The sequence below is a fragment of the Diadema antillarum genome, unplaced genomic scaffold, assembly GCF_040938485.1.
Source record: "Diadema antillarum isolate AM-2024a unplaced genomic scaffold, OU_Dant_1.0 scf00000129, whole genome shotgun sequence".
Taxonomy (NCBI): Eukaryota; Metazoa; Echinodermata; class Echinoidea; order Diadematoida; family Diadematidae; genus Diadema; species Diadema antillarum.
In genome coordinates, this window is record NW_027271018.1 from 954903 (window position 1) to 971277 (window position 16375).

The window sequence follows — 16375 nt, forward strand, 5'->3', positions numbered from 1 at the left end:
ATGAAGATACATCTATACACATCTGATTCTATACAATTCTTTCTGCTGCAGACATACAGTGTATGATATCTACTTTGATATACATAAACATATCTACAATTGTATATTCAAGCAAGCTATGACTATTTCTTTCTTTTGTCTTTTATTTCAGTAACTTCAGCATTTCTCTATTCTACAGAGTATATCATTTTTTCTTTCTATACGCCATCTGCTATCACATAATTCAAATTAGAACAACAGCAACAAGACGAACGGTGATGTTTCAGTATCTGGGGGTAGGGATGACAATAAAAAGAACTTCAATTAAAAAAATCATATGACAACTCATGACATCATGTAATTCAAATAAAGGTATGTCCATGTACACGGGAGGGTTGACAAAAGATCATGGTTAGAGTCTTAAACATCATGCATGAAAAGAAGAACAAATCGGATAGCACGTGTAAAAAAAAAAGTGATGTGATGCGATGTCAAAATAAAACGTCTGGATCATGCTTGGGAATAACACAAAGGTAGAAATGAAATGGTACAAAATAAATGTCACATGATCAAAATCATATTGTAGTGATGTTACATTCTTACCGGTGAAAACAAAACATTCACATGCAGTGTCATCTGTCTACATTTCAAAGGCATAACGTACTCAACAAGAACATAACTGTAACATAAGCCGTTATAAAATTACAACTTTTATCAATATCACACTGAATGATTACGTCCATTTGTTTCTACAGATAACATTTACACAGGGTATACCCTATGAAACAGTAATATTATCGGATGACTGTGAAATAAAGACAAATCATAGTTAGTAAAATATTTGTTGACAAAAGATATCACGAAACTGCTTTCAAATAGTGCTACTGTAATATACAATATCACAAGTACCATATCCAGTACACTTTTCAAAGGTTATAATATACACTGTACATCTATATATTGATATACATTAACACGAACACTGGTAATACTCAACTGCTCAGTAAAATTCACCATGGGAACTTTGCCACAGGCTATAAGCTGATTTTTTTTTTTTCATTACAAAGTGGCTGTTATATTCAAAGAGCTGGTGACACTTTAAATCTCCAGCTCAGAAAGGCATTAAAGTAGAAATGGACTGATCTGGTTACAGCAAGAAGGAATTAAAAACCGTCTATAGTCAAGTCAGGAAATGGCAAGTACTGACTGACAATCCAGCGTCCAGAACAGCAGAGTGTGGGCTGCTTTATACTGGCACTTACGTGTCATATTCAATTTACCAGCCAAGCAGTGAAAAAAAAAAAGAGAGAAGTAAAGCATTGGGCATGCACCTTGGTACAATGGGTGCAGCGGAGTATTATGGGATCTTTGATATGTCATATATCATTTCATCTGCAGGACCCCTGGTTCTAGGACAGACGATGGGGAGGCAACGCTTACGCTCAATAAAGGTGAGAGTAAAACTGAAGTCGCATAACAAACCACTGCAATGCAAAATCAACATGCCTACATGTATTTTCGTTTAAATAGCACACAGACATATTTGTCAAGGGTAATCTCATGTGGTAAAATTTGACTTCTTAAGTATAAAGGAACATACCAAAACTAAAGGCTACAGAAGTAATATGGGTACCAGCTTTTCGGAAGTAATATCCTATAACATATTTACACAAAGAACGGTGATTGTCTGCTAAAGGAAGACTGGGGAATTTACATAAAAATAAAATGGATGGGTGTGGAGCTGTTTCTTTACGAACAAAATTATTACATTGCACAATCACTATTCAAACAAGCAGAGAACTGGGTAGAACTGGGTAGAACTGGATAAACTGGTTCAAAAAACAAAACAAACTAAAATGGGAGTAAAAACATTATCAAATACAGAAGGGGGGAGGGGTACAAGAAAACATATCAACATCCTCTGGTGCCAGCTCAACTGTGGATGCAAAACTGCTGTCTACGATGCAATTTGGCTGGTCCTCTTCAACACTGGGTTTTCCCAACATACAGTGAGACCAGAAAAAATGTCTACAGTTGTTACTATCGACAACTGCTATCACAAGATCAGTAACATGGGACTACTCGCAAGACCTTAAAAGATCACAAGCTGGAATTAGAAGGAGATACAATTTTTTTTTCTTTAGCGACTCGTGAAATCACGTGATGTATTTTATGCTGGCATTAAGAACACAAAAACAGAGTTTGTGGCTATGAAAACTCAAATGAGGATTGCAGATTTTTTTTAAATTTTTTTTTAATAAAACATGCGAAGACAAAACTTAGGTCTATGAAGCATAGTCTGCAAATAGATTCCTTTGAAGTAATGATAACTGAGTATACAGCACCATTACAAAGGAAAACACTCTTTCTTATTCTGTCCTTCGTTTGATGTCGAATAATTCGAACCATGATATGGACAGAGACTAGATGGTGAAAAAACTCCTCTGAGATTTCTGGTCAGTTGGGTTTTGTCAAAATGTGACACGGCTTCATGATCGGACACTTTGGACAATTTGAAAAAATATATATATATTGAACAACGCATGCTACTGGGTGAAACAAACGGTACAGGCAGGATTGATCTGACTTCCAGGTTTCAAAGCTATCCCCATCCCCCCCCCCCCCTTTGTACACTTTGTCAGGCTGAAAAAAAAGAAAGAACAGAAATCAAGGCATTCAATGGAAAACCTAGCCAACCATATTTTACAGTCAGCTTTTTACTTTTGACAACTCATTAAGGATGATCTACGTGTGAGATGATGCTGCTGCTATTTCCAAAAACTGGCACTTCAAGTTTAGACTGAGTTTTTTGTGTTGGTGATTTCAAGCTTTGTGAAACCCTTTGGACAACATCATGACTTGATGTGTGTACAGATGAACCATTATTGAAATATTTCTTTAAAATTCAAATTAGTCATCCATCCACACACACAAAAAAACCATCATCCATGGTGGGGGGGGGGGGGGGGAGGTGAGCAGCCTGTGATCTGGAAGCCAGCATAGACTGGGATTACAAAAACTTGCACTTTAACATCTCTGCCAACAATACCTAGCTGACTCATGCTAGTCACGCTTTCATCTTTTAACACAAGTGCAGAAGAGCGCGGTGTTCCGGCAAGCATTCAAAACAACAATAACAACAGGGGAAAAAATATCAACAAATAGATAATACAGAGAAGAATACATTATGGATGAGAGTAACGAGCAAAAAAAAAAAAATGATCAGTTTGTCCTTAACGCTGAACATCTCTGACGCCCTTGATAGAATAATCCATCGGCTTAACTGGTATGACATAACCAACACTCAGTCTAGAAGTTTGAAAAGGAAGTTTTTTTGTTGTTGTTCTGTTTTTCACAAAATAATTTACTCTAAAGGCCTTATAGAAGGAATTCTTGCTCTGCTTGTTCTGATTACAAGGGATTGGCATGTCAGACAGGTTGGACCTCAAAAAAGTTCTCCTTCTTCTCCGTAATTGAATGGATCCGTAAAGTTCTGACAAAATGAATAGCTGTCTTTTTCTGATTGCTGAATGGACAACACAGAAAGTTATTGTCCATTTTTTTATTGACCCCCCACGCAGTCTGACTGGCATTTGACGAATTCAAGGAAGATTTTACACTTCTCATCCTCAATATATTCTAGTGCCCTCACACAGTGCATTTTGACTTTGACATCACGTTTGGTCTACGCCATGCTCTGTGGGATACGAACACAACACAGTTAGTGCTTTTTCATAAATCTTTTGTGGATGGGGGGGGGGGGGGGGGGTAAGGGGAGAGAGGAGGAGGGGTGGGAGATGGGCAAGTGCATTATCATTATTTTTCTCCTTTCACAAAAAAACTTCAAATTGATGCAACTTCAAACCAACTAACGTGCTTTTGTCGAGACATGCCTTCATTCGACGCAAGGCGAGTTCAACCCTTACCTGTGTTCGTCTCGGGCTCGGGAGGTGATTTCTCTGATGTGTTTCAAACCGAGACGACAGAAGAATTAGGGCAAGGTGGGATCTTACAGGGCCTTTAATTTATTTTCCTCATTCATTTTTCATATCTATTCACTATTTTTTAATTTCTACAAAACAACAATGACAACCCCAGGCAATCCTCTCCTTAAATTTAAAGTTTTTATTCTCTTTATGACACTAACTTAAACTTAATCAGAAAATGTTCCCTCACTTTTTGTTGTCCATAGTTTTTCAATCCCTTCACATGTTGAGTGTTATTATCCTGTTTCTCAACTGTTCGTTTAAACAATACAAACAAGGACGTACAAATGTAGACATGATTTGGGTACAGCTAAAGTACCACTAGATAACTTATACAAACAGAAATTCAAACAAAATGATTACTGCTATAAATCATACAATCAGATTTAAACAAAAATTGTGAAAAACTCATATTGTTTCTCATTATCTAAGTGCTGCCTTTCCTTGCATTTGTGTGCTAAAAAAATTTCTGTGTTAATTCCCATTTTCTCTCTTTTTTTTCCTCTTTACCCTTTATTTGCTTCCAGAATCAAAGTTCATGCAACCCACACGAAGAAATTTAAAATTTAGGCAGTTTTCAGTCCATGTTAGATTTGAGTTTTACAATGTTGATTTTTTTTTTTGGAACAATTTCTGAGTGCAATAGTATCATGGTGTCCAGTGTGTGTGTGTTTCAGTACAAGTGAGTTACAACACAATTATGACTTTTTTCCCCTCAAAATGTGTACATATGGGAGTTCGAAAAGACATTAAAATTTCTTGTACATCTGAAAAAAAAACAACAACAGGCAAACAGACTGGAATGTGCAACTAATATCACGTGCTATTTCTTAATATCTCCATATCAAGCAAGATATTTGCAAATACAGCAAAATCTTTTCATAGATGTCTTAAGCACTGTATTACAATCAAATATGTGTGTATCTTGTTCAAATGAGTTTTTGAGGTTTTAAATGGACATGGTTGAATAATTATCAAAATGATGTCTATGAATTTGATGAAAGATTGATGAAAGATTGATGATATACATTGTGAATGGTTTGTAAAGCGGGAAAATAAGTATCAAAGAGTTGAATGAGAGGTCAAAAATGCACTGGGTAAAATACCAGGTACGTAGCTTTAATACGTTGCCATCAACTAGATGAAAGTTACTCCATTCTTTTATCAAAATGCAGAATGTCTCTACTTGCACAACATGGCAAAGTGGGTGAGCCAGAGGATGCCTCCGGATGGGAAGGGCGTTAACCCCATTATAATTATTTATATTGAGGTGTGTAGAGGCATGGAAAAAAAAGACAGAGAGAAAGAGATAACAAAGAGTGTGCCAAAGAAACTGTGACATGGGGGGTAATAGAAACGGAGCTGAGGGGGGCGCGCAATGTGCGAGAGAAGAGACAAGGGGGACGGGAGGCGGACCCCCGCCCCCTCTTCCCTCTAGATGAGATCTTACCATCCAGATTTTGAGACTGTTCTTGCATAGGTATGTTCTCCCCGTTGTTGGCAGACCGGTACAGTAGTAGTGACTACGGTAGATTGAGAGGCAGAATAGGACACGTGGAGAGACGGTGGGGAAGGGGTACCATTAGTAGGGGACACGAATATTCAGATAACAGATAATAGAAAAGGAGCATAGCAACACCACATAAACACACACAGACGCAATGACGGTTTTGAGGGGGAAAGAGGGAAAAAAGTGAATAGAAACCAAAGGAAAAAAACAAGAAGAGAAGGGGGGGCAATGAAAGGGAGAAATTAAAACAGACTTGGCTGGACTTCGCAAACAGCATTTTTTTTTTTTTTGACAAATGTGATGGTTGCATGATTCCTCAAAACAATGGTTTCTTTGCAGAATCATATGTTGTGTGCTTTGTAATGTAAGGTGACGACAAAGCTTGTGGTTTTCCTACATTTTTTTCTCTTTCTCCTTTAGATTGGTGAGGCATGCACAACTGTTTTTTCAAACTCCATGTGACTGACATCACAATAAAAGACAAAAACTCACAAATGAGATTGGTCAATCAATCGGTAATCGATTAACGAGACGGAACCAGGATCAAACCTTACGGCCAACTGGAAAATCCATCTATATATTTCCTCTACTCTTTTTTTTTTCTTTGAAGTCCACTCCCGGTCAAGCTTTGACAATCTGGTCTCTCTGAAAAAAGGTTTGCTGATTCTTTAAATTTAATTACTGGAAGCAATTCGTCATAAATGTATCTACTGCTTCTTTACAATCTCTATATGAAGGAGCGATTCCATTGGATTCATAAAACTATGAATTCTTTAGAAAAAGTTGGACAAATAGCAATTGCATTAACACATATTCAAAACAATATTCTGAATCCATCTACAGGTTATCAGAGGAGGTATAAAAAGTGTTATCAGTCAGCCATAAAGTTTAATCACATGGTACAATCTAAAACACATCATGTTATCCTGACTTGTAACTAATAGTAATTTGGTACACAACATGACTACCAAAATGTAACGAAACATCCCTAAAAAGTCAATCAGATACTGTATGTCGTATACACTGTATGCTTTCAAAACTTTTATGACAAATTATGCAGCAAATGGACTGCCATGAACAAATTTTGGTATCTAAAGACAAAATATTGAAAGAACCAAAGTGTCACTGTTCTAAAATTTGTGCACTGAACAAAATACGAATAAATATTATGTATATACGCATACAAAAAAAGAAGAAGAAGAAAAGACCATTAATGGTATAAATGCAAGAATTGCTGTTGCAAAGCTTGAATGAAATAAAAGTATCTGATAGAGTTTCAACTTATATCTCTTTTGCATTTCTTTGGCATTCTGATATATATGTATATAGATATATGGTAATTGCAGGTTTAGAAAAAAAAAAAAAAAACTTATTGCGCTATGATGATTGATATATATATTTTCACATGGATTGAAACGCACAAGTTCAAGACACAAAACACCAGACTTTGTTTGGACATTGCATTTTACAGCATGCAAAATCAAATGCCAACTATGAACATAAACGTTTGAAAAAGGTCGACATTTTTCTACTGTGGCATGTGCATAATGAGAAATTATGAGAAAGCCTCTCAGCGTATTCCAGACCAAATGAGAAGAAAAAAAAACCCCAATGGAATCAGAATTACATGTTAACTATCTGGTTTTTTTTTCTTCCTAATAAAAAAAAAACAACTTTGAGAGTCCTGACTTGATGACTTGACTGAACTCTACCTTAAAATACAAGTAAAAACTTTAAAACTATTTAAAAACTATTTACTTGTAGTCTGAGGAAGAATTCAATGAAGTCGTCAATATTTTCCAGAACTTTGAATGAAATCAATTTCATTCAATATTCTAAAAACTCATCTTTTGAACAATGCATTCTATGTTTGAATTATGTACATGTATGTTGTGATTATCACTTTGTAATGCACAGTAGAGTATATTATCATAGTAACTGCGCAATATAAATGTCCTTTATTATTATCATTATTATTTTCATTATTATTATTATCATTGTCATTATTATCATTATTATCATTATCATTATCATTATTATTATCATTGTCATTATTATCATTATCATTACCATTATTATCATTATTATCATTATCATTATTATCATTATTATCATTATCATTATTATTATCATTATTATCATTATTATCATTATTATCATTATTATTATTATCATTATCATTATTATTTTCATTATTATTATCATTATTATTATTATCATTATTATTATTATTATTATCATTATTATTATTATTATTATCATCATCATTATTATTATTATTACTATTATTATTTAGAGAAAAAGCTTCCTGTGACTGCGTACTTGTCCTCGATTAAAAAGTGAAGGTGTGTTTGCCTTTACCATCACCTAACCATGTCTTTTACTGTCTAATACGCATTTCGATTCATCTGCTTTGCAAAACTTTTCCATTGACTTCTGTAGATGATGTTGTCGATTCTTTTTTTACATTGCAGTAACTAGCTCGGCCTTAGAAACTGAGAGTATTTAAAACACTATCATAAATGTGTTTGAGAAAATCCATTCCAACAACGAACGAAAAACCGGCCAAACTGATTTCAAATGTGGATTTTATGCAAATCCTTATACATGAATATATACGTATATATATATATATATTTTTTTTTTTTTTTTGGGGGGGGGGGGTTGCAAACATTTGTTGCATGAAATGAATACATATACATGTAAACTTGTAACTTTGTTATAGTTGATACAGCTGCAAATTGTAAAAAAATTCAAACATATTATGTTTGTGCTTCATTTGCCTTTAAACTTGTAATGTAATGATCTACTTACTCTTTAAAAGAATGCATTGCCTTGAGTGCATATGATAGAGCTGATTACGTGTTATGGTAATATTTTTTCATTTAGGACAATGAAAAGAATTGGATATCTTGCTCACAAAGGGAACTTCCATACTACAAAGATTTAATCAATTTGCCTGCACAGTGAATGCACCATGTGACATTTGAATGTGTGAGCGAGAATGATGCCACAATAAAATGGAATTTTTGGACGTTCGGCAAAAGGGGAAGGGAATCGTGTATGACTATACATGTATTTGATGTATGCATTCGTGTGCAATGTTCTGCGAGGAAAGGGGACCAATTCCCATGACAGGATGAAGAAGACTGAATTTTTAGATGTCCTTGTAGCATGGGCTTGTGTGTCCTGTGCAAGGCGAATGAGGGATATGTTACACCATAACGTGACAAATAATGCATACAAATGCTGCCTGCCCGCTGACTGACTGCCTACTATGTCTGCGCAGAGAGAATTAATGGCTTGACTGCGATACTATCGGTCGCAAACTACGTGCTGCAGATTTTTGCATCGGTTAGACAGGTAATCTACAAGTTAAAGCATAAATGCTAACGGTGGACGGCAAGTTTCAGAGAAATTTATCTGCTGTGTCATTGAGTTCATTACCAATATTAATACTGCCCTCTAAGCCATGAAAAGTACATCCACAGTTTAACGACGTTCAATGCATCGTACTCATGGCAGCAGTGATCGGATTGTGCATTTTGCTCCCCCTAATACTTGTATGAGCATTCAGACTGTTTGGTTAACTCTCGGAACACCACTGTCTCAACACAGTCACCGCTACCGCATGTGATACTCTTGCCATTGGCTATGTCTGGGTTAATGCGGCCAGTATACCCAAACTATGCAAGACGCGCATAAGTACTGTCTGCAGTATTGTGATGAGTGAAGAGTGCTAATATATATACTGTATACCATAGTTATGGGTAAACACGGGCCACTTGTAATGCGCACGCTGGGGGTCGAGTTTACCCACTAGGCCGAGTTTACCCATAACTACAGTATAGGCATTGTATATCAACCAGTCCTCCAGCAAGAAGTGCACCTAAGAGAGCTTGAGCAGAGCCCCATCCTGACTTGACCGAAACGGTAACTCATTACTGGGTGCGGTTTATGTCTAAAACGCTACAGTATGAGCATTCTCACGACTGAAAGGGAATAGGTTTTTATAAAAATCTGCAATAATTAAGCTTTTGTCATATACTTACTACTTCAAAAAAATGGATACCAGCTGATAAAATATCTGCTGAACATAGGGGCATTTCGCCTGAGACATACGCCTCTTCATTTCACTTGCATAGTGGAGTGTTTATGTATTTAAATTGCATGCTTTTTAAAATTTGCGCTCAAACTGTTCGACTCACTCACTTTCTTGACACTTTCTTGATGAGATTCCATCAAAATTACATGGGGTTTAAAATGAGGATGGACTGCCCTACAGAACTGCAAGTAAAAATCAGACAAAATTGCAGTGGTTCGAGCAATCTGAGGCTCAAATATTTTAAGGGATCTCCTCCTGTCTTTTAGGCATTTTATACTCGAGGGTACTCCACAGTGTCTGAGAGTCTATACCAGTATATGTTTTAAAGGGACTGTACAGTACTGGTTGAGATGGGGATTCAGGTTTATAACATTCCTAAGTGAGATAATGAGAAACTCCGTATGAAATATGAAAGAGCATGTGATTTTAAGAAGGATTCAACGTTTATTTGATGAAAATTGGTTTTCAAATGGCTGAGATATCAAAAAAAGTGATAACAATATAGGCGACAGGCCACGCCTTTTATTAGGATCTCTTTGTTTCACCTTGTTTTTGGATATCTCAGCCATTTCAAAACCGATTTTAATCAAATAAACTTTTGATACCCCTAGAATTGCATGCTCTTTGACATCTCATAGAGTGGTTTTTGAATATCTCGCAAAACGTTAAAAGCTAAATCCTCACCTAAATCAAACTGTACAGTCCCTTTAATGCTTGCCAGTCTTATGGGGAAGGGGGCCTGTTTTAACTATCTTTAATGACAAGAACCTTGTTATTTCTTGGGAAGCTGTTCAGCTGTGTTTCAATTTGGGAATTAGTTTGAGTACTTGCTCACATATATTTGGGGGCCTACTCAACATCATGGAGTCTTCTCAAGTATTTTGGGAGACAGCTCGAGTAAAACTGGGAGTCTACTCAAATGATTTGGAATGTTCCTTAACCCGATGAGGACAGACTGATTTTGCTACAACACGCATTTCCCATAGACACCTGCCCTAGTAAACTTGGGACAAGTCTTCAATGGGTTAACATGGTTATTTTTGGAGTAGAGGTTCTTACACTTGGGAAGCAGCTCGAGTATATTCAGGAGCTTCCTTTAAAAAGAAAAATCACAATTCGGCTCGATAAACTTGGGATCCTGCTCAAGTTGATGTAGTTTATTTTGGACGCCAGCTCAAGCATCTGGGAGTTCACTCACATATTTATTCAAGATGCCAGCTCGATTACGTACTTTTCATTTGAGAGCTAGTGCGAGCACTTTTGAGAGTGTATTCTAAGATTAGGGAGTCTACCTCAAGTAATTTGGGAGCCATAAAGAGTATTTGGGAACCAACTTGAGTATTTTGGAAATAGAACAGATACAACTGTATGTCATGCTTTGTTGTTTTTGTTTTGTTTTGGTCTTTAAAAGTACTTCAGAGTCTATCCGAGTGTTTTGGAGCCTGTTCAAGGATTTGCGAGACTGCTCAAGTATTCGAGCAAAGCGTTCGAGCATTGCGGACTTAATGAGTTTACTTCTAAGTATATGATGGGTCTGCTCGAGTATTTTAATAGGGCACCTGATTTTGCTGAAGACTGCTTGATGGATCTTTGATGAACAAGGTTTGCCAGCCATTGTGAGACAGAGTACGACATACAAACACGATGCTGAGGCATGCATCATTTTTTCGCAGCCGAAAAAAGTGGACATGCATTGAAAGCAGAGCCCCGAAAAATAAAATAGAAAAGCACAGAGAGAGACCATCGGCAGCAGAAACATATTTCAAAGCTATAAAGAGGCACAGGAAATTGTAAGCTAGCTTTCAGATCAACATCCTGTGGAAGCGCTACAAGATTGTCATGGTTAATACACAGAGGCATGTATGAATCTATAGGAGACTACAAATTTTCATTGGAATGAAATTAGATCTTGAATCATCATGGAGACAGAAAGCAAATGCGGTGTTCATTATCATAGTGAATCAAAACAATTTATTTATGCAGTTTACTATTGAGTTGGATCAGGAATACTGACCAGTTATAGTCATATGTGATGTGCAACTTTACCAGGTGCATTATTTGTGTAAAAGACTATTTTTAGAGCCGGGTGTTTCATTTCATTTCCTTTACTGAATATTGCAGCATGGCATGAAATAAGACGCTCTTCATCGACTAGAATCACGAAGAGTGAGATAGACATTGAGTCTAAAGGCTGCTGCGCTTCACAGAGCCAGCATGGACGATATTACAAAAAACTTAAGAAGATTTACTGGAGCACCACTTAGTATTCAAAACAACAGATTCTTTAGCATTACATGTCCACATTCTGTAGCATACATACTTGTATTGTCTACCTCACACTTTTAGTAGCCTCCAAGAGGTTACAGCGGTGTACTAGTGCGGTCCAATGCAATGCATGTGATAACCCATTGCTATACAATGTAGTATATGATCATGAGAACTGATACAAAGCAAGCAGTAATCCCTGATCGAAGATATATTCTGCAGAGCAGCAAAAGCATAATGATATGACAAAAAAAAAAAATCATATATATATGTGTGAATGACGATGAAAGCGAGGAAGGAAAGATCTTTTTTTCTTTCTAAAAAAATATGAAAATAATAAAACACCTTGAAAACAAGAAGCAACAAGAGAGAAGTGAGAGAAACCTGTTGATGAAGACGTGGGGCGTTTCTTCTTCTTCTTCTGGCCGAATATTCGACCTTTTTTCATCGACGAGACGCGTCGTCTCCCTAGGTAGTCGGCTGTAAGACACGGGAGGAAATAACGGCACAATCGTTTTGTTTCTTTTTCGTTAATCGAAAGAGAGAGAAGACATGTATCATGATGAAGGGTATAGGAAGGAAAGGAAACACACACACACACAAAAAAAAGTTGATAGAAGCACTAGAAACACATTACAGGTAGCAACTATCACAAGACTTGACAGCACGTGTACAGTGAGTGGTGCCTGGGACAGCCATGCATTCTGGTGTCTGGTGATGGTACGGCAAGGTGCGGCCGGGCCGGGCCGGGCGGGGGCTCTGGTAGCATGCAGAAGAGGAGGAGGAGGAGCCCGTCGTCACATGGTGCATCCATGCCGCTAAAACGGGGTTGCGTCCATGCTTGCTAAAAACAAAACGATGCACAACTAATCATTTGTTTCCTCCTTGTTTGGGGTAAAAAAAAAATGCGGGTGCACTTCACAACACATTTCATCTACAACAACAATGCTTAATAATTGGTACAATAAAGTACCTAGATGACTTGAGAAGGGTGCCTCATTCAAGGCAACAAGCTGCTTTAATAGCAGAAAGGCACAACTCCACAAAGACTGCTTAGTCTAATCACTCTACTCATTCTCACCTCACTGTATACATGCACAATGAAACAAAATACTAGCCTCTAGCTCATCATCTATACACACTCTGCATTAAAGAGGGGGGGGGGTGGTCAGCAAAACATGAACTCATGTAATTAATTACATTGAAAAACTATTCAACACAATGGTGGATTTCTGAGAGCTTCAAAAAACTTGCGGTTCACTGTCACTCTCGTCTACACCAAGACTAAGCATGCACTTCCTACTACTTCTTGCGATTTTCACAAATACTCTTATGTGTGCTTCCTTTTAATCAAGCTGACCCTACATCAAGGATGACTGTATTATGCACATTAATTGAACAATGATAAAATGCTGCCTCCATGACATTCAATTTCAGGCTTTAACATTTTATATCTAAATGAGTCCATTAAGGAGTACATCGGTATTCGATTTTAAAATGAAAGTCTCCTTCTCCCTTTTAATGTGCAATGTTAAGAGCTGCAGTTGCCAAAAGAGATTGAATGGGCAGTGTATTTCTGCATTTCCATTTTCATTAAAATTTCACCTCGAAAGGTTTCAGACCTTTACAATGACATATGTCTTCTACAGAGAGAACAAGAAAAAGTGATATTACAGTTTGCATGCTGATATGATCTTTACTCAAATCCGATTAGCACATTGGCATCTTCACATTGTCCAAGGCATGTAATAATCTTTAAGACATGAAGTTTTAAGGTTGGGTTGTTCTGTTTTGTTTTGTTTTTTTGTTCATTTCTGGTGAACTTTTGGGATAAGTAAAGGTCTCTGAGCTATATTAACTCATCACTGTCACACGATTCTCACATTCCAAACTTTCACAGAGACAAAACATCACTATGTACCCTTATAAAAGGCAGCTAAGATGTCTACACATCAAGCTTTTATAACCGGGTCTTGTGAAAACCTCTGTGGGAGCTCCGATAAAGATTAATGTCCTGCTTTGGAACACTTACTGGTACTAAGGATCAGCCATTACTTTTTATTCACGCTATGTAATGGGAATAAAACAACTAGGTTACATTGATTATATACACCTGGTCAGGTCCATTTAAAGCCTTTGCCTGCTGAGCTGTACTGTACATGTATCAATAGCATAAATCTTTAATACCCAACATTTTATCCACCTTAACTTCTCAGATATAACTTCGATTTGCTTTATAAAGCCTAAAATCTTTGAATATTCATCTATAAATACCTTTAAAAAAAGGGAGGAGTGTTTTTCTTCTGTGGTCAAATTTGAATTAGATTACACAGCCCAACCATACCATCTCACTTGTAACTGATTTATGCCATGTACAGTGCACATCTCACTTGGATTATATCTACCAGTTTAATCCCTTAACCTTTCAAAACCACTATAAACTTAAAAAGAGAGTATTGAAATCATGTACAAACATGTGGCCAAGTGGAACTTGATAGAGCTCAAGATAATACCTGGCATGACTGAACAGAAATTCATCTCCTGCATGATAGGGGCGTGTGGGGAGCATTAATTACGCCAGCATAAAAATATCTGATGGCATGAGACATAAAGAATTATGTTATGGAGTGGGCTTCACATTTGGAAAGTTTCCATGTGGCACACCCACAAATTACGGTGCATGCACACCTGTACATAGTGGTATCAGTTTCAAGGATGATGTTTATTTCCAGTCCATTTAACACGATCGGCATTCTAAAATGATAACAACAAGAGCAAATGTCTGGTTTTCAAGGTTGGCAGCAATAGTGCAGGGTCTCAGGCACTAAATTAAGGACATCATTTCAACATAAGGCATCTTATGTTACAATGTGCAGTCTCTTCAATAGCCAGCTGGAAATCATAATAACAACTACAACAACGATGCCAAAATAAAAAGGTATGATAAATACATGCAGCTAGCTACAAGTGGTGCACTTAAGGCCTATTCTAGTGTGAACCTGGCATAGTAATCAAAAAAAAAATACATGAAACTAGCAAAAGAGAACAAGAAGAAAAGGGGGCTGAGGGAGAAAAGGTATCATACCAACTCTAAGCTTCACAATATTGAACCAAATCGTTAAACCTCAGAGCAAGAAATCTTCACAAGTTAATACAGTGTCATGTGTGACATTAATCCTTTTATGGCCTGGTCTACGATACACAATTGGTCACCATGAAAACCTGAATATGGTCATTAATAAAAGATTTTCAGAGTCTGATATCTCATCATTCTCAAGACACTTGGTTATTCAAACTCCAAGAAGCTTTCTCTCTTCCTTGGTAAAAACTGGCTACAGCAATGCCAAAAAAATGTAAGCCCATTTTTTTTTTATCCTACTTTTTTTTCTTCATAATTTTGCAATTTGGACAGGAAGAAGGCAAAAAAAAAACCTTTGATCTTTGAATTGTTTTTTCACTTTCTTTGCGATGATCATCATATATCAATCTTTACTTAAATGGGATGGCTAGTAACTGATCAGAGGGAATCAGTGGGAATTCTGGAGGATGATTGTTCCAATCCTTGTGGGATTCATTTAGGAGTACATTATATATATATTGTTGTGTGAAAATTATTTGCTTCAGAATGGTCTCATATTCAAGTAATGTGCAGTTTAATGTTTCCAGGTTAGCGTGCCTGGTCAGTGACGGGGCATTAATCTGCACATTGCTTGAATATGAGACCGTTCTGAAGCAAATAATTTTCACACAACAGTAGATATATTATGTACTCTTAAATGAATCCCACAAGGATTGGAACAATCATCCCTCAGCATTCCCACTGATTCCCACTGATCAGTTACTAGCCATCCCCTTTAAAGTGAGTCTTATTTGGGTGACATAATGACACAGATTTGCTTACTCTTCCTAATGAGCAGAAGAAATGACAACAATTCAGTGTATCATTGCTCTCCACGAAGTGGAAGACAGAGAACGGCACTTTATGAATTGGGATGCAAACATTCTTTATCTTTAACTCAAACAGTGATTGTTGCTATTGATGAATTTCATGTGGAAAAAGACTCAACTTAATTGTCTCACGTGAGATATGTCATAATGACAATCATAGAGTAACAGACGTTCACAAACTTAACATCAGAAGCCCTACACAAATTTTGGAGTGATTCATCGAAAGTTTATTGTAGCAAAAGATGAGCATACCGTATTGAAACTTATATCAGTAGCACAAGGTATATAATTTAAGGTCACAAGGTCTGTGTGAAATGTCCTTCAATGTTCAATACATCTATCACATCAAAAGACACTAAATGTATGTCTAGTTCATGGGGGGAGGGGGAGGAAAGGCACATGCATAGTAACATCATCGATTCTCTTTGGTCTTTGAGGAAATAATGCTTAACAAAGATTCTCTCATTATTATTCGGACAACATAATGACATACAATTCTAATCTCACAGACACTTCGATCTCTTGCATTCGAGAGCTCCTGTCATTAATATTGACTAGCGTCGATGCTCCTTTTTTTCCACT

At 36.8% G+C, this 16375-nt stretch overlaps 1 protein-coding gene across 1 annotated transcript in view; it reads right to left on the reverse strand.

The window, feature by feature from the left end:
- LOC139720559 (calcium-activated potassium channel subunit alpha-1-like) overlaps positions 1 to 16375 on the reverse strand; it is a 235292-nt gene that overhangs the window by 26012 nt on the left and 192905 nt on the right. Inside the window, exons 16-18 of the mRNA XM_071631911.1 lie at positions 12189 to 12325; positions 5416 to 5488; positions 3906 to 3938 (exon numbers count right to left, since the gene is read on the reverse strand). Of these exons, the coding sequence (XP_071488012.1) occupies positions 3906 to 3938; positions 5416 to 5488; positions 12189 to 12325 (243 nt within the window). The remainder of the gene's footprint in view (positions 1 to 3905; positions 3939 to 5415; positions 5489 to 12188; positions 12326 to 16375) is intronic.